General features: G+C 36.1%; 1 protein-coding gene across 3 annotated transcripts in view; it reads right to left on the minus strand.

Annotated features, from left to right (window-relative positions):
* The window catches only part of rock1 (Rho-associated, coiled-coil containing protein kinase 1), a 92,242-nt gene extending 68,677 nt beyond the window's left edge, over positions 1-23,565 (minus strand). For 2 of the 3 annotated variants that reach the window (XM_051912728.1, XM_051912719.1), the window contains exon 1: positions 22,692-23,563. In XM_051912728.1, the coding sequence (XP_051768688.1) occupies positions 22,692-22,790 (99 nt within the window). In that variant the 5' untranslated portion in view covers positions 22,791-23,563. Of the gene's footprint in view, positions 1-22,691 lie in introns of all 3 variants that reach the window. The other variant, XR_007932636.1, reaches the window with a different exon arrangement.
* Between the last annotated feature and the right edge of the window lie 961 nt (positions 23,566-24,526).

Here is a 24,526-nt window from a genome sequence, read left to right on the forward strand (position 1 = left end):
ACGTTCTAGTGACAACATCACAGCTGAGACTTTGGCCGTTTCTCAACATGCGCCCTTATGCGATTTAGCATCTTTGTATATTCATTAAATATCATCATCATCCACCAAAGTTCAACTTCAATCCTCAAGAAAATAAGCACAAAGGACACATAAAATTACCTGAATGTGTTTTTGATAAAGGATGCACTGAATGCAGAAACAAACCAATAGAAATCCCAGAAGTCATTGTGGGCAGAAGCCTGTAAGTTTTAAACTTTTGTTCTTACTTAAGAGGTTTCCGCAGCAAGCTCGTAAATGTGTGACTGCTGATGAGAACAAACATTTGTTGTTTTGTTTGACATAATTTCAATAAAGTGATGAAGACATGGAAATACTTTTTATTGGTATAATATTTAACATTGAAAAAGCATGGGCATAAAAATATAAAAATAATAAGTGGTGTTAATAGGTTATGGCATTTGCAATATTTTATTTGAGATTAACCATTTTTTATTGATTCTCAGACACTTTTCAGTATACAACAATATATCTGTACAGAATCAACATTTTCGCCCCAATATCAACAAAAGTGAGTACACCCTAAGTGATAACAGTTTTATGTCGTTTAACCATGCAAAGCCACATGTCCTATTCATGTTCATGTTTTTGTCTGCTTGACAGGACCATACAAATTTGGTGCTTTGAGTACAGTTCTCTCATACTGACCACTGGATGATCAACATGGCATCTCAATGCAAAGAACTGTCTGAGGATTTGAGAATTAGAATTGTTGCTCTCCACGAAGATGGCCTAGGCTATAAGAAGATCGGTAACACTTTGAAACTGAGTTACAGCACAGTGGCCAGGGTCATAGAGAGAGGTTTTCCAAGATGGGTTCCACTCGGAACAGGCCAAAGAAGTTGAATCAAAGAAGTTGAGACCTTGTGCTGTGCGTCAGGTGCAGAAGCTGGATTCAAAAAAATAGATGCATGAGTGCTGCCAGCATTGCTTTAAAGGTTGCAGAAATGGAAGGTCAGCTTGTCAGTGCTCAGACCATACACCGCACACTGCAGCAAGTCGGTTTGCATGGCTGTCGGCCCAGAAGGAAGCCTCTTCTGAAGCTGGCTCACAAGAAAGCCCGCAAACAGTTTGCTGAAGACAACCTGTCCAAGAGCATGAATTACTGGAACCATCTCCTGTGGTCTGATGAGACTGAGATAAACTTGTTTGGCTCAGATGGTGTCCAGCATGTGTGGCGACACCCTGGTGAGGAGTACCAAGAAAATTGTGTCTTGGCTACAGTCAAGCATGGTGGTGGTAGCATCATGGTCTGGGGCTGCATGAGTGCTGCTGGTACTGGGGAGCTTGGCTTCATTGAGGGGAACATGGATTCCAACATGTACTGTGACATTCTGAAGCAGAACATGATGCCCTCCCTTCAGAAACTGGGCTGAACGTCATGAAAATGACCCCAAACACACCGCCAAGATGACAACTGCCTTGCTGAGGAAGCTGAAGGTGATGGAGTGGCCAAGTATGTCTCCACACCTGAACCTTATCTGAGCACCTGTGGGGCATCCTCAAGCGGAAGGTGGAGAAGCGCCATGTGTTTAACATCCAGCAGCTCCGTGATGTCATTATGGAGGAGTGGAAGAGGATCCCAGCAACAACCTGTGCAGCTCTGGTGAATTCCATGCCCAGGAGGATTAAGGTAGTGCTAAATAACAATGGTGCTCACACAAAATATTGACACTTTGGTAACAGTTTTGACATGTTCACTTAGGGTGTACTCACTTTTGTTGCCAGTTATTTAGACAATAATGGCTGTATGTTGAGTTATTTTTAGAAGACAGTAAATCTGTACTGCTATACAAGCTGCACATTGTCTACTCTAAAGTATATAAAATTTTCACTTCTATAGTATTGTCCCTTAAGAACATATAATAAAATGGTTGCTGAAATATGAGGGGTGTACTCACTTTTGTGATATACTGTAATTATTATTGCCCCTTTTCCAAATAAGATAAATATCTGGACCATTTCTTATAAATAATTTTAATTTGTCCATCTGTTTATAAGACCTATTTTCAAATGCAGCCACTCTACCTAGTTTTGCTACCCATTCCTGAAAGGAAGGGCTCTCCTCTGACTTGCAGCTCTTAACAATTTTTGTCTGCTGATCATTAAACTGGTTTGTACCCAGTATCTTACGTGTTTGTCTCTAATTTCATTGTCAGTCCACCCACCTAATATAAACAATTGAGGACATAGTGAAACATGTGTATCCAAAACAGTGCAAATGTGTCCAGAAATCCTAAATTTTTGTACAAAACCAGAAGGCCATGAGTTAAGTCTAAATCCTTATATCTTACATCTCCAGCAATAAGGTCTTTTAACCCAAGCCTAAACAGTCTGGAAGGAGTCCAATCTTGAACTTGAATTGTATAAGACGTATTCTTGCATCTCTAGATGCAGTTTTGACATTCTTTAAAACTCTATGCAATTCCTCGTCATCGAATGTTAATGTCAGATCTCTTTCCCATATTTTCTTAAGAGCTAATAAAGCTCCATCACCAAGATTTTAAATCAACCAGGAGTAGTATGCTGATGCTTCATGACCCTTCCCATATGCCGAAATTACCTTACAATGAACGTCTGCTGTCTTAGGAGGCTGTGTACTAGAACCAAAAGTAGTACAAAGTAAATGTTGTAACTGGATATAACCCTATCACCCTATAACCTGAATGTAATATTTTATTTATTGTGCACTAAGTGGTGCAGTCTGGAATGTGCTGGGATGGACAGTTTAGGAACAGTTTAGGATCACAGCACATCTTAATTCTCACAAAGATGTGTTATGTGTAGAGCTGCACGATTAATCGTAAAATGATCGCGATCTTGATACAAGCACCCACACGATCCTACTTTATTAATGACAACGATTCTCCCGCATCTATTAAACCTTTGACAAAATCATACCGGAACGTTCAAATCTGTGTTCATGCTGCCAGAGCCAGAGAGAGCCGTTTTGAATCACACATTAGTTATTTCTGTGTTACAAATATTCACATTATCACAGAAGTACCGAGATATAAGTTTTAAGTTAGTATTTAAACACCGATGTCTATGATAGCGATCAAAATAGAGCAAACTACCTTCTGAAACGAACTTGCCACGTCAAAATAATGGTTGTATCAATTACATCTAATTCCATTAGGTGGCGACAACTGACTGTTAAAAAATGTATTGTCATTGAATCGTTCATTCAAAAGATTTGTTCATTGCTGAATGAAACATGCTGAAAATGAAACAAGTATTTATTAATGAGTCATTGAATTCATTCAAAACCATTTTTTAAATAATTCATTCAAACATTTTCCAGCAATTAGAGTCAGCAATTTATATTTTGTCAGAACCTTTAGTAAATTACATGTTATTTTGTTTGGTTGTATATTCAGAATCGTGGGAGAATCGTGATCTCTATATGAAACTAAAAAATCGTGATTCTCATTTTATCCAGAATCGTGCAGCTCTAGTTCTGTGTCCTTCCAAGTTCATTCTTTCAAGATAGGTTGGCAAGACCGGTCTTCACGAGAACGCAAGTCTGTTCTGAAACAGCCTTACTCACTACTCAATCACCTAACACTTAAGCAAGCACCAACAAAACCACAGAAGGGAGTTTCTCTAGTAATTACGTGACATAAAGCATGAGAAAGCCCGGAAGTCTTTAAACAGTTAACACAACCTCAGGGCGAAAAAACAAATCTGCTAGTGAGAGGTGTAAAAGAAGTGCCATGCTTTGTCAGTATGACACATTTCAATCTACAAAACTGTTTTAGATTAGTTTTACAACCTGATTATCAACTAGACAATACAGTACAAAGTGGTGTTTTTATATTAATAATTAAATAAAACTCAAAGAAACAACCATATAAGGCTGGAACAAAGTCTTTTTTCCAGAAGTGACACGTGACATATGGGACAACTAAACCACAAATTCAGATCTGTTGTGTGGTATAGGCCTTGTCTAAAGAGTATAAGGAGGAAGACTTGTTGAGCTACAGAAGATTATCTAGTTGACCCCATACTCAGCAGCCTTCTTAACACAGTTTTACATGCCAGAAACACTGATACAGATGCAGTAAGTAACATCTTGCCTTGTGGTGACTTGGTAAATAAATGAATGTCCCTGTTACTAAACTCTCAATGAAGCATCTTACTCTCTCTCTAATTGGCAACGATTAATGCTACATGCATGTACCAAACAATAAAGGCCCCGATACACTCACAGTGAAGTTCTTTTTCATTCTTCACTTAGGGGTAAAAAGAGGTTTGAAATACGTGACCGGTTAGCGAACATCCCAATGCCTCCCACACTACTGAGAGTGATGTTTAGATCAATATGAAAATATGTGCTGTGTGCTTTCCCTTTAATAACAAAATAACAACAATGACTGCGGTCAGAAAATAGCAGTGAAGCATCTGGTAAAGCTGCTTACCAGATGCTTCACTGCTATTTTCTGAAAGCTGTTTCAAACTCCCGAAACAAACTTCATTTTGGCCTGATTTTGTTCAAAGTGTCAGACTAGTTCCTTCTTCGATTTCAAGTATATTGGGGCCTTAAAGGAACACTCCACTTTTTTTGAAAATAGGCTCATTTTCCAGCTCCCCTAGAGTTAAACAGTTGAGTTTTACCGTTTTCGAATCCATTCAGCCGATCTCCGGGTCTGGCGGTACCACTTTTAGCATAGTTCATTGAATCTGATTAGACCGTTAGCATCTCGTTAAAAAATGACCAAAGAGTTTCAATATTTTTCCTATTTAAAACTTGACTCTTCTGTAGTTACATCGTGTACTAAGACCGAAGGAAAATTAAAAGTTGCAATTTTCTAGGCCGATATGACTAGGAACTATACTGTCATTCTGGCATAATGATCAAGGAACTTTGCTGCCGTACCATGGCTGCAGCAGGCGCAATGATATTACGCAGCGTCTGTGACCCCCTGCTTGCACAGGGAGCGTGCCTTGCAACCATGGAGACATTTGTGAGAGACACTGCGTAATATCATTGCTCCTGCTGCACCCATGGTACGGCAGCAAAGTTCCTTGATCATTACGCCGGAATGACAGTATAGTTCCTAGTCATATCGGCCTAGAAAATTGCAACTTTTAATTTTCCTTCGGTCTTAGTACACAATTTAACTACAGAAGAGTCAAGTTTTAAATAGGAAAAATACTGAAACTCTTTGGTCATTTTTTAACGAGATGCTAACGGTCTAATCAGATTCAATGAACTATGCTAAGCTATGCTAAAAGTGGTACCGCCAGACCCGGAGATTGGCTGAATGGATTCGAAAACGGTAAAACTCAACTGTTTAACTCTAGGGGAGTTGGAAAATGAGCCTATTTTCAAAAAAAAGTGGAGTGTTCCTTTAAGTCAGCTAACTCAGCTAATTGTTCGATAGGTGAAAATATATCCATGCTAAATTTAAACTTAGCCTCTAACTCACACACTGGCGAGTGAAATCTAACAATTTATTAGCCAATGGCTAATGTTAGGCATCATTTAGTCGCCCAGAGTGAAAATTTAGTCACATATGCGAGTGATTACATGCATTGTAGAGGGTTGCTTTTCTGTTACCTGGCTATCACTTTCTCTGTAGCTGGTAAAGGGCACTATTTGATTTATACGATTTTATTAGTATGTTCTAGTTTTAGTATGTTCCTGGAGGTTAACTTATAATGTTAATAAACGTTTTTTGCACATTCCCAAAAATTATTCTCAACCCTTAATCTGGTCAGTTTGAAATTATTCGTTTTAAAGGACATCAGTAAATGGCCACTGATGCGAAAAACTATCAATGCCCCCACCTTTGGTTACAAGGGTTTCGAAAACATTATCCATATAAAACAATCATTTACAAAGGAAGCATTATGAAATTATTTCTTGCGCTTATAGCTGCTGCCAGATCCAATACATACGAGGCTATTTCATTCAACAAAAGTTTCTTTGCAAACTCTCCATTTACAATGTGTCTTGTTTACACAACAATCTCCAGTCAAATGCTCAGAACAAACATATAATCCTTCGTTACAATCCAAGACAACATTAAAAATAAAGCCTTAAACTCCTTCTGAAAACTGTACAGAGACGCAAACAAGTGGTTTAAACAGACGCGTCAAAGCAAATGTTCTTTTACTCTTCCATTTGTTCTGTTGTCAGAAGTAGCTCATGCGAAAGGCACATGTCAAAAATGGAACAGGCACCTGTATACTGTATCCAGTGTAGGGGTGGCCCCTAATAGTTGACTAATCGTTAATCGACTAGAAGAGGCTTAGTCGACCAAAATTTTATTAGTCGGATAGTTGCAGAAAAAAAAATTGTGGCGAAGTCATGTAGTCATGTAGGGACATAGCATTAACGGGCAGGAAATCCAAATGTTTGCCTATCATCCATCAACCTCAAATATTGCTTATCATTTGAAACATGTAAGTAGTAGCAACTTTACATGGCTGCTCACTCTAACGTTAACCTAGTTATATGTGCACTATTATTAGGCACATATCCAAGTTTTTGTGCGGAGTGTGGAAGATAATGTATTAGCGTGCTTACTGCATGACATGGCGCCAGCGCGTTCACTGGCATTTTTTCTGAAAATACGGAAACAACTTAAAATACTTCATTTTTGGTAATTTTTACATAATTTTTACCTCATTCGAAACCGTAAGAGCTCGTTCACACAGAGACGTGGGAAGTGTAATGGGGGAAAAACGCAAGGTCTTGAGACACGTTTTTTAAAAGTTGAACTGATTTTAACTTGAGTGCCGTTGTTTTTAGAACGCCATGTCATGTGCGAAAGACACAAGGGTGCAATGTGTATAACTATACTTTGATGTCTTGCTCTAGAGGCAGGCAGTCATATGTGTGCAAATGTGTAATATTTTCCCATTTAATAGATTTTTAAGTTCTACACCACCTTTTTCAATTAGTTCGATATTTCCTTCAGATCAAGTGCAATAACAATGACTGAGGTATTTACAGGAAGGACTTTTTTTAGTTCAATTCAGGCATCAATTGATATATTATTAGTTTGTTACACATAGCCTTGTTTTCATTTGTCATCATATTAAACTCTGACAAGGTTCATTATTCCTCCTTCAATTTCTGTTACTGTAATGAAAAAAGGTTCTTGTTTAATTCACAGTCCCTGTTCTGGTCCATGTCAATTGTGAAAGGGTCTCAGTAGTTTCTTTACACACATGGTTTGTTTTTTTTGGATGTTTTTATATGTCCTGGTTTTCAATTTCACATGACACTACAAAGCTATCAGGTAAAGTCCTTGCTCTTTCATTTCATCTGACTGAAGCAATACCTTGCAAGGACCAGAAGATGAACAAAAAGCAAATGAGACCCGAGAACATAGGCTGTGACTCTAAACACTACAGATGGAATATGCATCTCACACTGCTCTTGAGACATGATGAGATGTGCGTACTGGCGCGTATCAAAAAGTGCTAGAAACAATGATTCAGTTTTTTTTTTTGCAAACTGTCAAAAGATTTTCAACTGCTCTAAATACATTCAATGGTCCATCTAGTTAGTGTGACATACTATTATGGAAGGGAAAAAAATTGCTCCAACAAAAGTTTCATTTTTCCAAATGACTTAAACTTTGCTTGTCTGGGATCAAGCCCTTCTATTCATAAATCAGCAACTTTTTTTCCAAACTGCAAATCTGTGCCTCGGACCACAAGAATATACATGGACCATAAAGCATTGCACTGTAACACACATACACTTGGAGCCACCCTGTGGTCCAAGACAAGAGGTTTTTTGATTAGCTAGGAATTTTATTAAGAGGTGGGTAGGGTGGCCGCAGGGTGCTGGAAGGAGGGGGTGAGCAAAAGACTCCATTTATCAATGGCAACTTCTTAAGGGCAAAAACAATATTCTTGTGTTCAGAGGCCCGGAAGCTTGTCTTCAAAGATCATTACAATTCATCCTCAACCTATATAAAGCGAACATATCTCTTCACAAAACCTAGATTAAACCGCTCTATTCATATGGATTTGTTTTACAACACCTTTATAACTTTTGTGGATCTTTTAAGTTTTGGTTACCTGGACTTTCAATGGAGGGAGAGAAACCTCCCAGGTTTCATAAAAAAAAAAAAATCCTCCTAATTTCTGCTTTAAAGATTAAACAAAGTCTAGGTATGGAACAAGACCAGGATAAATTATTACAGAATCTTTATTTTTGCATGAAATATCCGTTTAATGTTAATGATAACGATAACATTAAAAATGAACATATATCAGCCAATACCAATATGGTGGCCGATATATCGTGCATCCCTAGTTACAATAAATATTTCCTTACAAAAATATACATGCCTATTTTATTATCTCTTTCTGTATTTTAGATTAAAGGACCAGTAAAATTGGATCTCCTGTTTGGAAGACCAGAAGATTCCTGAAGGTTACCCATTACTCAGGTCTTCCTGCATCTGTCAATGAATTGTGTGATGTATTGAAGACATGCTTTCACTTCACAGAGGATTTAAGACTTATCCTGATTTTAATGAATTCATTGATTTTAGTTCAACGAGATGAGATCTAATACAAAAGCTCTTTGAGAGTGAAAGCTCATAGAAACTGACTCTTGTTCCATTCCTTTTTGCAATATTTAAAACTGATCAGCTGATAGAGTAGATAGATTTGAGTAGACCAGTTTGTTTTTTCAAGTTTGGGTCTAAAGAATTGTGATGGTGATTGTGATAATTCCAATAGAAACAGTTTGATTACATCCAGCAAAAATCAGCACGATCGCAAACGTAACGCTGATTTTATGCAACCGTTCCAGAAACAAGAAGTTATTACTGAGTAGCAATAATTTAAGACACAATTCATTGCTTTTGCTCTACCAAAAAAAAAAAAAAAAAGTTCCCAACAAAGTCACAGCAAAACCACCGCATGTCTCCAAGTTTTGTTCCTGAATTAATCCACTTTTTTTGAACAAACTGTTTGAATTAATGGCTCAATGACCCATTCATAAAGACAGTCACAATCATACTTGCTTAGTTGCTAAATGAATCAGCCACATCAGTTAAATTAATGAACCAATGACTGACTCATTAAGACAGTGAATTGCTGCCACCTAAAGGGGGTGTTAGTTTCATATTTAAAAAGTACAATTTCATTTTTTAAATTATAATTTTTTTTATATTTAAAATGTAGTTTAATACATTAACATAACATTAAGTAATTCTTGTGTAAATGCATACATTTGGCATTAAAGATATGTCAATAAATGTATTCTACTCTTTATCTATAGCTGTTTTGTTGTTGTTGTTGTTGTTCAAATTGTTATTTATATCAACTAAAAGAGCACTTCCTGTATTATAATGGCTATTTAATATTACCTCTAAACTTTGAATAGGCTAGATATGTTCTATATTCATCTGTCTAAAAAACCCCAAAGCATAGTCTGGTTATTTTGCATTTTGTGCAACCAGTTATGTTTTAGTTGATGTCATTTGTAGAGTAGGTTGGACCTTAACAATGACTTAAGCACATCACATTTTTAAAAGGAACTCTAGTGTCACAAAATCAAAATTAGGTCAGTGTGTGGTGAGAAATGTTGTTGAAAATGTAATTTCTGACACATTCCTCCAGGAATGTAAAGTCAGAGGAAAATATAACATATGCTGGAAATACTGATGCAGGTCGCTCATGGCAGAGGTGGCCAGGGAAAAGAATCAACCCCAGTGTACCACAAGAAACTGTCATGAGTTTCCCAAGCACAAAGTGCCAGTTGCCCTGAGCTACATGCAGTTCTAGACTCTCTGAACATTGTAGCTTCATTAGACATGTCATATCTCGAACTAACCCTGGAATAGGAAGTATTAAAGGCTGATACAGGAACAGGTGAGGCGACACACAATGAAAAGACGGGTAAGAACTGGCCAGAGGTGAAAGCTTCAGATGAATAAAACAAAAGTACCTCTACCCTTTCTGTTTGCTCTTTGTGAGAGAAAACACAAGGCTTAAACCTATACAAATGTGTATAACTGAAAGGTATTTGTATTTATCGATCACTTGTGCCATATAATTCACAACCAATTTAACAGCACCATTTTATTATCCATCAATTCCAATCTATAGACACCGCATTACCATATATTCACTGCTAGGTTCTTCATTCTAAACTTTCCCAGTAAGGTTCCAAGAACCCAACCTAATCAATATTTTATGTATAATTTTCTGCATAACATAAACGTAACATGTTTTGGTATAATTATATAATGTATTGTGGTTGGAATACTATACTAAACACTATTCATAATTTTATTTAGTTTTTTATATATATATATATATATAGATATATATAGATATATATATATATATAGATATATATATATATATATATATATATATATATATATATATATATATGGACCCTATGTAGACTAGAAGACTATTTTATGGAATCTAATGGGAACAGTGATTTCCCTAGAACATGTGCATCCACTACCCCACAATGCCGAACCTGTATTTAATGCGTAATGGGGGAGGAATAACTTTAAACAAACTTAGAATCATTAAATGGGTTATTCAAGTCCACCCTCATTATGTGTGGTGTTTATTTACTGGGAGTTTGAGAAACTTAAAGGGCTTCAGAAGCCCTAGATAGCTGTAATAATTACTATTATAATATTTACCCTATAGGACAAATAGATAATATAAACCTACTGAGCAAAACAAGCTAAACAGACTCAGTGGCATAGGCTACATTCTGCCTGAGATCATTTAATTTTCTTTCCAAGACTCTCCTGTAGAAGAATTCACTGCCCTGCGTTCTTTTCTTTAGTGAGCCTGTCTGTCTGAAGAATCAATTATTAAATTATTATTATTAAATCAAGATAAGTTGCACCAGTTTAGTGCACGTACAGATCTTAGTTAAAGTTGGCCAGGATATATAAGGATATTCATTTTAGCACAAATCATTCATTTGATTTCTCAAATATGGATTTCTCAGAATGCTTTCATTTCATTTGTACATAAACAATAGGTGTGGGAGCAAATATTGATGTATCGCGATTCTCTCTCTAATGATTCTGATTCATAGTTTTTAACCACAGATGCGCAATGACATATTCCAACACCCGTATTCGTCTTGCTTCCAATTTCTCTCTCACACACACACACACACACCACTAGAACCTTCCACAAAATAATCTTTCATAAAGTTTGGACATTTTCGGCCTCATTGCACATGATATGCACTGTAAGAAACACGCCCTTTTCTTGACGTTACACTTGCAGTGTGCGGTCTCGCCAGCTGGTATTTTCCTTACAAATGCTCTAAGTGGACTTATCTATTAAAAGTATTAAACTCACTGACAGAAGGCTGCTTTCAATTTCAAATGCTGACGCGCACTTTGTTAAGAGTGCTCGTGCCGCGGCTATGTGCGACTCCGTGTAAGTGGTTAAATGCACTTGCATCTCAAAATGCTTTTATGACGCGCAATTAATGTAAACACACTCAGTTATGTCTTAAGGGATTAGACAGGACAAAAACATCTTATATTTCAAAAGAGATATGTGTATTAGTGTGAACGTAGCTTATTAGATCTCCTGCTGTCTATGATGTCACCAGTAATAATCCAACAACAGTAAAGCTGAGAAAGAGAAAAATCACTCACAGCTCTTGAATGGGAAATGTTCAGATACTCAAATACTGAAAGCACTCTTTGTTTATTGCTTGTAATATGTTTCTTTGTTCCTCTTTATTATAGGCTACTACTTGCTTTTATGTTTTGAAGCTGTATTAGTTTATATATTTAACATTTTTAACTTACAATTATTTTAATTTGTTTTTTTAATTTTTTTATTTTTTTAAAAAGTACTTATAATTATATGTAATTAAACAAAAAGAGATTAAGATTTTTAAGTCGGTAAACAAATTATTTAATAAGAAAAAAAAGTAAATCAAGAATCGTTTTGGAATTGGATTGTGACTCCCAGAATCTGAATCTTATCGGATCGTGAGGAGCCTAAAGATTCCTACCCCTTATAAACAAATGAATAGAAATTGTTTTATTAATATCCTGATCACATGGTCTGACAACTTCACAGATTTGCAATATTTGCACAGGATTAGATGGTATTACAGATGCAAGTTATTCCACAGTCAACTGACCCTTTGCTGGGAGTTTGATTGACAAGCGATCTAACCAATCATAACGCTGAATCCGCCATTTTGTCCGATAAGGCAGTCAGGAGGTAGAAGATTAACCTCGGTGGACTTGAACTTGAAAAATGGTACTGACGTCTTTCCGCATTTGAAACAACATTCCTTTTCATGTTCATCATGTTTATTTGATGCTATAAATTAACTAGTAGGAAGAGATGATCGGTTCACGAGCCGCTTGAGCTGAGGCGCTACAGCAATCTGTCACGACACATTAAAGAGCCACAAAACGGTTTTTAATGTTCGATTTTCTTAAAAAATTAAACAGTTTGAAAGCTGGGACTTTGTTTAATATCATAAGTAACCTGCTCTGTCTTGTCTGTCGACGTGTTGTCAGTGTCCTCTTTGCTCCGCAATGTATTTTTCACTCTGTGTGGTGTGACAGCGCCATGGCTTGTCGGACAAAGCAACATTAACTAAGGGGGGAGGGTCTTTGCGAAGGGTCAATTCCAAACAGTGACTGAATGCAACCATCATAGACATTTGAATTACTGATAGACGCCTTTTTATTCTTGGCACTTTATTTTTTATGCTGGGAATTTTATTTTTGTTAATTAAGTATTTCATGAGAAAATATTTGAATAAAATGCTGAAAGATTAATGGCTGAAGTTAAGGTTATTAATTATTGGTAAGTTAACTAAAGGATTAATCAAAGAATTAGAAAATAATCAATAGATCAGTCGTAAAAAATAATTGATAGACTGATCGTCCCACTCACACAGTTAACAGTAAACAGCGCTGTGAGATCCAGTTCTTCTTTACAAACCACAAATCAAATGCCTCGTGATTTAAACTAATGCCAGATGAAACAGCGCTGACATTCTCAACAACACTGACATGGAAAACAGGTGAAACATTGAGCCTATACGATAGAGAAGGCTTTTAGATTGACAAGTCACTACATTTTAGGGCTGTGCAATTAATCGCAATTGATTTTTCAATTTCGATTTTGGCTTCCAACCATCATGAAAACAAGATAATCGACATAAAATGATTATTGTGCCACTGCCGCATTCCGCCCAGGGCATCATCCTTTCCTTCACAGCAATGCGCTTTGGTTCCTCCCTAAAAGCCCAAACTTAACATCCAAATCAGCCAAATAAGTGAGTGTTGTAAAACGCAGTCTACTGTTGCTAAACTGCATGATTTGCCTGATATTAAACAGTGTTTTTAGAAGTGCATTAAGCCGGGAAAGAGATACTGTTTCTTAGGTTGCTTTCTGTGCACGCCCTGAGACGGGGCGGGACACGCATAAGCAAAGTAGCCTATACTGTGGCCTAGGGCTGGACGATTATGACCTAAAATCAAAACCTCGATTAACATTTTACCTCGATTATGATTAATGAACGATTATTTTGTTTGGGTTTTTTTTTTTTTTTTGCCCTCATAGTTCACTTACAAGTTTTGTACTGTAAATTTGCTTGACCAGTAAAGGTGGGATATTTTTTCCTTTTGAAAAAGTGATCTGACATAATGGCTCACTTTCAGCAGTTATTTTATCTATGGTACGTAACATTTCTTACAGATTTCTGCTCGTTGTAAATCAGATAAAGATAAATTAGCACAGGACCAGTACGTAATGAGAGCGATTGCGTGTGTGAATTAGTCATACCGTCTCTCTATTAATTGTGAAGCTGTGGGTTGTAGATGGTTGCTTCAAAAGTAGGAAAATATATGCTATAACTTTTGAGTTTAAGCTACTTTAGTGATAAATCATAGGACAGCGCTGACAAGTAGTTTCTGCTCCTCAGTGCACGTGATCTTCAAGTTTTGTGCAGCTAACGTTACTGTTTGTATGAGCGTTCGTGCCACAATGCAGCTGCACGAGCACGGTAGCTCAATATAATAAATACACATCCGATTGTCTAAATCGCTTGAATGTCTAAACTGGCAAACCTTAAAACACATACAACTGACAAAGTCGCAAGGCTCACCGCTCGCGCGCTGTCTCTATGTGTTGACTCTGCATTCACCTGCGTGTTGACTGGACAGGGCGGAGTCACGTGGCTACACACGCGGTAGTATGTTTTTAAGTGGGAAGTATTAACAGGATTAAAAAACCGAAATAACCGACATGGGAAAATTACGTCAGTTACAGGTTCTGAATAGGTCCAGCCCTACTGTGGCCTTTGGATTCACGCCTAAACAGTCAAATAGCCTACACACAAAAAAAGTAAAAATGCCATTTTGGTGAGTATCCTCATAAGCAGAGTCGGTTATGTCTTAAATGAATGTTAACAGTTGAGAAAGAAAACGCATATGTGTAACAGTATAGATCCGTGCAGCTCTTAAAGTGACGGCTGCCTAATAAATCTGCTGCAGTCATTAATGTTAATTGAAGAGATGGAGTTTGAGACACGCCACTCATGTAAATAATAACAGTTCACGTGGAGCAGCATTTACTGTGAACGAAGCCGCTCTGAGACGCACGTAGATAACCTACACGCATGTAAATAATTACAGCGCATATATATTAAACCTGCAGCACATACATTTATTTAATATACATCATTTTAAACAATATTATTCAACATCCTGCAAACCATGTGTAATATAAAGCCTATGAAAACAAGTATCGTGAATGTACAGTCAAATCAAAATTTATTCAGACACCTTGAACATTTCATTCATTAATACAGTTTATTCACTATAGTTTAAAAAAAATGGTAATAAAACATGACAAGATCTCAGAGTTAACCTGTCTGAAAAAAATAATCTTAATTATGTCAGATAACACTTATGCAAAACATGGTCAGGTCAAAGTGTCTGAATAATTTTTGGTTCCAAATTTATCAGTTTTCACTGGTATGAACAATTTTTGGGTATAATATGTCACAGTTTACTTTATTTTGCTATCCTCACTTACATAAATGAACTATAGTGTCCTACACCCACTAGTAAAAAATATATCAAAAATATCAAAAATGTCTGAATAATTTTCGGTTTGACTGTATCTATATGTAGGCTGTGCTGTACATTATAAGCAAAAAGGGGTTAAACCTAAACAACTGACTGCTTACCAATTTGAAGCAGAAATTAAAACAACTAAATTAAAAATGATAATAAACAAAAACAAAAGTACAAAATGTTAATTTGTATGAGGTATGAAGAACACACATTCACTCGTCTGAACATAGTATTTATATTAAATTAATGGGCTACACCAACAATAGTGCATTTATTGTTACTCGTAAATATGATTACTTGTGTTACATGAATATTATTAAACCAACACTTAATTTCTAACAAAAACAATTTTTTAGAAAAATGTGTATTTTGGTCAGAATTATTGTGCTCATATTCTACTGAGCACCCTCTGACGTGCATGTGCCCACCAGCGCTAGTTCATTGAAGTCTGTGAAGTTTAACAAGATGCTTGTTTGTCAGAATATGCAAAATGGAAATACTCATGGGACTACCTAACATTGACACGTGTTTATTAATAAGCACATAACTTACATTTTATGGTTATATATCCTTATCTGTAAAAGGCATTAAACAGCACACGCATCTGTCAAAGCGCGAGAGGGCAAGACGCGGTAAACGCTTTTGTCTGAAGCGCTTATTAATATAAAAGCATTCTCATGTTTCATAAAACTTGGATCATGATTCATGTACCTTTCTCACTCTGTGTCCTCCTCTATTTTCCATACACGTTTTGTTCATAGAAATGGGTTATTCACTACAGTAAAGCAACGTGGCTGGCTGATGGTTTCCCGGGCACAGCGCGCAGAAGTGACCAATCGATAATCAAATTCGTTGTTGATTATTTTCATTATCCATAATTATTTTATCGATTACTTGTTGCAGCCCTAGTTTAAAGTTTGTCGATCGTCGGTCTTCAGTGAAGCTGAACTCTCCAGAGGTGTAAAGAGTACCTAAAAACCATACTTAAGTAATACCTTACAGCGAAAATAACTTTTTGATTTGAATGATTTTAACAGTACTATTTTCCTAATAATGATTGTAGGGGTGTTGAAATTAATCGTTTCTACGATGCATCATGATGCAGACGTGGACGATTCTGCATCGATGCAGTAATAGACCATAATCTATTATAGCCTACTGACGTTTCTCTGACGTCATCCGTCAAATAGCAGAGGGAGGCGAAACAAAAACGAGAAATGAAAAACACCTCAATATTGCAATAAATCAAGGTAACAAGTAAACCAATACCCTTCAAAAAGATCTCTTCAATATAACAGATAAATAAATTAATATTAAGTAAAATTAAATAGTCCGATGAGCGCGTCAACACAATGGCCAAACAGAGGTGTTTACAAATACACTCAACAGCGCTCAAAGCCTCAGATTTTTAAAATTTCAGTACTGATTTGGTACCGAAGTCGGTACTTTTGACAACTCTACTTCAGACTACAGAGCATGAACACAACAAGCATGGGACCGTTTGAAAGCAGCTGCCTATCAGTGGGTACCGAACTGAGTCAAAATAGTCTTGGCAATTGGACCCACAGTCTGCCCGTGCATATTGATTCCCGACCCGCACCACAAATGACAATGTAAATATCAGGGGTGTAACGATACATTATTATATCGCGATATAAAAATGTGATGATATGTATTGTTAATGTAAACAATATGACTCACGGTTAGGGCTGGGTATCGAATTTGATACTTGTTAGGTACCAACAGAATTGCCTTGATACTATCGAGTATCGAAAAGTGTCTTGTCATTCGGTACCAAATTTCGATACCTCCAAACGGAGCAGGGGAGAGGGGGCAGAGAAATGCTGTCGCTGTCTCATTGAGCAATGTAATAACGTTGCGCTACATTGTTATTTATATCTAAATATATAAAACTATGCGCGCGAGAGAGACCCTGTGTGCAAGAGAGCGAGTGGATCAACGGTTTCACTTTCAGTTTATCTCCGAAAAGGACGGGTGAGAGTACCAGCTGTTTATGCGAGCAGCCGGTTCACTACAGTCACTCCAGATGCTGTGAACAGCAAAACAAAAGTGCTGGAACACTGCCTGCACAAACAGCGGGACGCGCAATGTTTTTTAGACTAGTTATGCACAGGTACAACACACAGCAGCGTTACATCAGCGTTCGTTCCACAAGTCTATGGAAACACGCGACTGGTTCCTGACGGCTGTAGTTCGCCTGCACAAGCACAGGATCTGGCTCCAGAACGCGAACAATTATGGTGGAAAAGGGGTATCAGCGTCCTCCTGATACTGCCACTGTGTGCAAGCATCAACCATACCCTCAGAGCAGACATTTTCAAATGGTTGTCTCCTGAAAAAGCATATATATATATATATATATATATATATATAAAATGTTTATATATATATATATATATATAAAATGTTTATGATCCGCGGGTCGGGCCAAGTAATAAAAAATAAGATTCCAATTAATTGCAGGTGGATGAGTGATAAATCATTAATGTGTTGATTTTAATAAAGACACAGAACTCTTATTTCACGGCAAGACGCAACGAACGCATGTCACTGTTTTACTTTCGTTTTCAACTGAACTTATTTCTCTTTAGAGAAAACCAATCAAGTAAAGCATGTGCCTAGAGCACTTTCTAGTGGTCATTATATAAAACACAAAGGAAAACCCTACATGATATTGTTTTATAACTTAACAGCTTTAACTAAAAATATACACAAGCTTAACTAACAGAAATTATATAATTATATATTATATATAATTATATATCCAACAATGATGTAAGGAAACAGTGGCAAAATATAAGTTTGAAGGGAGTAAAGCCTATGTTTAAAGGCTGTTAAGGAAATGTAATTTAGCCAAATAAGAACTTTAATTTTAAATAAATGTTAATTTATAAGCAGACTTTTTTTTATTCCTTTGTGCAGTGGCTCAGGAGTTGAGTCTTTGAGTCTGTAAAAAAAGAGTCAAACTTAAAATATAAAACCAAAGATTTTTTGAGGTAATGTAATCTTGTTAAAACAGATTTTATAAAATTGGTATCGAAAAAGTTATCGTTCAGGAATCGGTATCGAAGTCAAGGTATCGGCATCGAAAAAATTTTAACGATACCCAGCCCTACTCACAATATAGAGTTATAAAGTTCACTGTATTTATAAAGTATAATTATAATAAAAATATAATAAATGGCTTTATATAATGAACAGATTTACAATGCACACTGTAGAAAACACAGACATTCAAATGTACGTGTGTGCGTGACACATGAAAACAACATGAGAGTGAGTAAATGAAGAGAGAATTGTAATTTTTGGATGAACTAATAAAGTTTGGGAATAGTCATTTTGACATGCTTTGCGACTGAAGCACATATGCGCTGGAGCAGCTCTCTTCATAGTGAAAGCACAAACATCATTTAAAGCGGCACTCCTTGAAGTGAAAACTATGTTAGAAAAATGATACACACAAATGATACACACAAAATTATGTCAAAATGACTGACTTCCTCCGTCGGAAAAAAAGTTAGACAACAAATACAATCAGTCACAGGCAATTCACACTCCAGTCCAGAAGGGGCACTCGCAGTATTGCAATGCTGTATGATAAGCACCACAACAGGAAATAAAGCAGAAGAAGAACAACAGACGATCTAGATATGCGTGTAATCTCTCAACCAGTGTCTCAACATCAGCAAAACAGCTTGAGAACAATATTTCATGTAGCATATTATAATATAAAGTGGAAAGTCACATAATTTTGGCAATTTTTGGATGAATAAATCAAAAGTAGGGAAAACATTGCTATTGAAATCTGAAATATAAAAGTATTAATAACCTCAGGCAAGTAATTTAACACAGCACATTAGTTCACTAGAGAAATGAACTCTAGAGAGGAGCATTTCACTAAATATATGCACTATATTAGCTTATATATGCATTATATTGAATATATTTATTAAATTCATTAATATATATTAGTAAATTTATTCATTATATTTACTTTACCTGTTAATGTCTTACATATTTAATGTTTAAATAAATTTGTCATGAAAATAAGTTATGACAGTAACTGTGTAAATGATTATATTTCAAAAATTAATTGGAGTAATAATTTTATAATTAAATTTAGAAGTTAATGCAGAACCTGCCTTGTGCAATTTACATGTTTTTTTTTTTTTATAAAAAAAGAAGCAATTTTACATTTAGTTTTTCTCCCCCTGCTGTACCGAACCCGTACCGAACAGTGACTTCAATACTGATGTCTTGATAATGCCAAATGTCTAATTTTACCAGTAAAATAGTATAATTCGCGATGCATCATAGAAACGATTAATTTCAACACCCCATAGTAAATATTATTTCACCTGTTACATGTGCAGAAGGACTCTGGTTGCAGGTATTGCGCATAATTTTATTAATTCGTGCAGGTTTTGCATTCACACCAACAGCGAGTGCACCACTGATCTATATGTAAATAAGTGGCGCGCACATAAAGCTGCCTCTCAAACAGCTCACGAGTCCCAAATTGAGTATTTTTTTTTTTACTTTAAACGGTTGAATACACACTAGGGTTAGGCTTGAATGAAGCATGTTTGGCTTTAGATAAAACTAAACTAGAGGATTTAGGGCTGAAATATCATTATCACAAATGATCCTGAGTGCTTGTGGTATGATCTGCACTGCTGTTTTGACGCACTGCTCACTTCAACTAGAAACCGTAAAATGGTGCTACCATTCTGTTTTGTGGTCCGGATGGAAACATGCTGGGGTCCGGATGCGGACCATGGTCTGTGTATATATCAGTGGTTTGTGTAAAACATCTAGTAGCCTTTAATTTTTTTGCTGTTTTTTGCACAATAAAATCTTTATGGTTTAAACTGTGTTCATTGAACTGTTTTGAATGTAATTTGTATTGTGATCGGGAACAACTTCATTATGTTATTATTACCTAATCAGAAAATAAAATTAAATATTTGAAGTAACTGCGTGGAAATTGAAAGCACGCATTGCACTGGGCGATAGTGTGATTCATTAAGATGGGTTTTTTTTGCAGGCGGGTTGCTGGGGACTGGGGGCGAAAATCACGATGCTGGCTCAACATTGTGATGTCTGTCAGCCATCGGCGATGGACGATGGCATTGTCTATAGGCCCAAACCTAATACACACAAAATTGTCAAAATGCCCATCCTGTCAAGTATTCAGGTAAACAGTCTGTTTTGGAAACATAAAATGTTAAGAGAGAAAATGCATGTCGTGTAACAGAAATACTGGAGCGCATCACAAAAATGAACAGAAACGTAGCATATAGGCTACTTGCCTCACAGCACATGAGAAATATAGCTTGAAATGTCTACTTTTAAACAAACCAATTCAAATCGAAAAAAAAACACTCTCGAAGATGGCGAGGCAGCATCGTCAACTTCATCTTTGCAGCCGACACTGACTCAGAAAACACTAGTTTATTAATAAATAATTAAAATGTCTCCTTGCAAATTTTTTTCTGACACATTCATAATCATTACATTTGCCGGTGCTTTGAGGCACGCTTTATGCGTGCGCTTGGTTTAGTACTCTCCTCAGTATATATTTAAGTAATTAAATTAATATAAATGTGCAATTAGTCAACTAATGGCTTAAATGAATGACTAATAGTCCACTAGAAAAATCTTTAGTCAGGGGCAGCCCTACAAAAAAAAAAAAAAAAAATACAAATATCGATATTTTTCAAGGCACCGTATCAAAGTTAGAAATTCCAGTATCATGACAACACTACCTTACAGTGCTCTTTGTAGCTGAATTCTTCATTTATCACAATGTTTCAGATTAAATGGAAGCCATGTGGTTTACATGTTAAATAGCACTACAACATGTCATTGTCTACAACTTGAGGTATATCAAAAACCCATCAAATTACCTCTATTTCAAAACAATAATTATATTATAATTAATATTATAATAATTATATAATAATAATAACTTTTAACCAATGACTTCAGGTTAACAAACTGTTAAGATTGGTTAATTGGTTAATCAGTTAAGCATCTACATCCCTAGTGACTATATTTACAGTACACCACAGCTTCAATTGCCTTATTGCTTTTATAAAATGGTTACATTAAGAACACAAATTAAGACGTTATTTCATTAAAGCAATTTTATAAAATAGAACTCTTACGCTAGAAGATATAGTCCCTGACATAAAACGTTTCTATGAAACAAAAAACTAAATAGCCTTCCTGTAGCTCCAACAACTGCACTGACAGCAGCATGAACTGATAAAATAGTAACACTTTACAATAGGGTCTCATTTGTTAACTAACATAAACTAATAATGAGCAATACATTTGTTACAGTATTTATTAATCTTTGTTAATGTTAGTTAATAAAAATCCAGCTGTTCATTGTTTGTTCATTCAAGTTCACAGCACATTAACTAATGTTAACAAATACAACATTTGATTTTAATAATGTACTAGTAAATGTCGAAATTAACATTAACTAAGATTAATAAATTCTTAGTTAACTAATGAAACCTTATTGTAAAGTGTTACCGATAAAATGCATACCTGAAAAGCATCTGCCAAATTCACAAATGTAAATAATAAATATATGATGTGGTAATAGCTCTTTCTTGTCACAGCTGTTACTTTATTGGAGTTTTTACTAGGGCTGGGACACTATATTGACTAATAAAAAACCAGGACCGAAGCTATGTTTTATAAACATAAACACATGTAATTTATCAACCGAAAAGGGTTATGAATGTCTGCAGCCATATATAAATATGCATTTATATCCACACATATAATTTAAAGCTGTCTGATTAAATGCATTACTGTGAAATCCTGTGACCTGTATTTACTACAGTGAAAATAGTGATGCTCAAACGTAAGAAATCACTGAAATAATTCATAAACTCGATTTACAAATTGCACATTTCATGTCAATGCAAACTGCAAGTAAATGCACAGTACAAAATGCATATCAAATTTAAGTTCATCGAAAAATCTGAGCATGGAATATGAGTCATGAGGCCTGATGGTTACCAAAAGGTTGTAGTTCAACCCTGCAAAGGCATGAACTATCACTTTCCCTCCTTTAACAGGAAACTTAACCTGGTTGTTCCGGGGCTAGTGGTCCTGTAATGATTGTGTTTGTACTACATATTGAAACGGGTAACTTTGGTAAAGTAATTATGTAATATAGTAATTATAGTAATTCATGACAAATTTTAGCATCAACTTAGTTATCATTCCAAGCAAGTTCTTAGAAACCAGTAGGAATTTAGACAAATTATTAAAGTTTAAATTCAGCATCACTCACAAAATATGACTCAAGTGATTACTGGCTGGCATGTTTTGAATGACCAATACATAAAGCATGATTCCGCTGTTTTGCATATTTACAGCGTATTATTGTACTGTATTGTATGCATGTCATGATTTATATTCGATTGTGCTGGGCTTTGTAGCAATTAACCAAACAAATTCATTGTAAAAGCAATAACATAGTTCCAATAAATCAAATAAACTTACCAGCAGACAATCTGTGTTGACCTCTGATTTGGGATCCTTCAGCATAGCATCGATCTTCTCGAAGCGAGCTGTCAAACTTTCTCCAGCAGACATGTTCATAACTGATCCGATGGATTTGATTCAGACGTATGGAAGAGATGTGAGTTTACTAGCTAAGGTTAGCAAATGAACTCGCCAACTTCCTCTGCCCTCACAAAGCAATAAGCACTAGTTTGATCAAAGCAACGTTTTGTGTCTTACTGTCTTATTATCACTCTCGTTGAAACGTATACAACACCGAGAGATGACGAAAAGCCACATTTTCAAAAACAAAACAACAACAAAACAAGGTGTCGGATTAGTCCATGACAACTTGGCAAACACAAAAGCAGCAGCAACAGATTATACTGCGCTAAGCTAATTTAGCTTCAGGAGATATGTGGAGAACAAGCTCTTTTAAAACATACAAACAGATCATATCCACGCAAAAAGAAGTGATAAAATAAATGTTGCAGAGTTAGCATGCGGCCACATGAAATTAAGTTTCTCCAGGCCTCTGTCCATAAATGCCTGCCAGGCCAAACGAGTCTGACAGCTGCAAAGTGAGAAGTAGCGAAAAAAAAAACTTCGCCTTACAAATTTCGATCAGTTAAAACAAGATCCTGGTTAAAACGATCCTTTACAATTCTTCTGTAATAAATATCCCCTAGTCCGCACGCCGGCTTTTACTTTTCCAACAAGTATGTAATCCACTATGCTGTAACTGTAAGGATAAATCAAGCTTTAATCGATGTTATTATTCAAAAAAAAAAAAAAAAAAAAAAAAAAACTGGGTGCCCGATTTTCTCCCACTGCCTGACCAACATGTCCGCCTTCCTGTTGAAACACCCCGGAGAGTCAACTTCGAAACCTCTCTAACTGCGCATGTGCAGAAGCTCTCTCTCGCTCTCTCTCTCTCGCTCTCTCTCTCTCTCTCTCTCTCTCTGTCTGTCTACGCGAGTACAATGGCGGGTAGCAAACCTACGCGTTGTAGTAGTATCCGCTTGCAGAACGGCAGAGCCATCAGTTTAAGGACAGCAGCTTCAGGCCAGTCTCTACAATTGCTACAGTATTTAAAGACGATACTTTTAAATACGGTCACTTTTCAATTCGTACATGCATAATGTATCAGGATACTGCATTTTTTTAAAAACATGGTACAATGAGAATGTAAAATAAGAATATAAAACTCTTTATTAAAAAAAACTATAGCCTATTAATACATGTTTAAATTATATTAACCAAGATTAACAAATACATAAGCAGTGTGTTTTGACATTAATTTTAACTAGTGTAGTTAAAGTAACCCAGTGGTGTAGTTTAGGTTTTTGTAGTGAGTATACTGTGATTTTTCCCTCCCAGCCTCATACTCACCCAACCCAGAGCAACACCCCATAAGCACCACCACACTCACTAATGCATAGAGTATCTGATCTAGGCTACATGTAATTGAGAGCATTCTGAAACAATGCTTATGTGTGTGTTATCAACATGTCAGTTTATTATAAGCAACACAAGACTTTAACAGCTAATGACATTTACAGCTGAAGAGACTCTGTGTCAATCACCATCTAACTCAGCCAGTTAAGATGTAGGCTACATTTAGCCTTAGATGTTATATGAATATGGTCCCTGGATCATTTATCAGCTGGCAGTTTTCAATGCACATTTAAGAGTGCAAGTTGCAACTAATATTACAAAATGCTGGGTTAAAAACAACCCAAGTTGGGTTGAAAATGGACAGATCTAGTAGTTGGGTTAAATGTTTGCCAAACGTGCTGGGTAGTTTTATTTAACCCAACTATTGTGTAAAAATT

The sequence above is a fragment of the Ctenopharyngodon idella genome, chromosome 2 (genome assembly GCF_019924925.1).
Source record: "Ctenopharyngodon idella isolate HZGC_01 chromosome 2, HZGC01, whole genome shotgun sequence".
Taxonomy (NCBI): domain Eukaryota; kingdom Metazoa; phylum Chordata; class Actinopteri; order Cypriniformes; family Xenocyprididae; genus Ctenopharyngodon; species Ctenopharyngodon idella.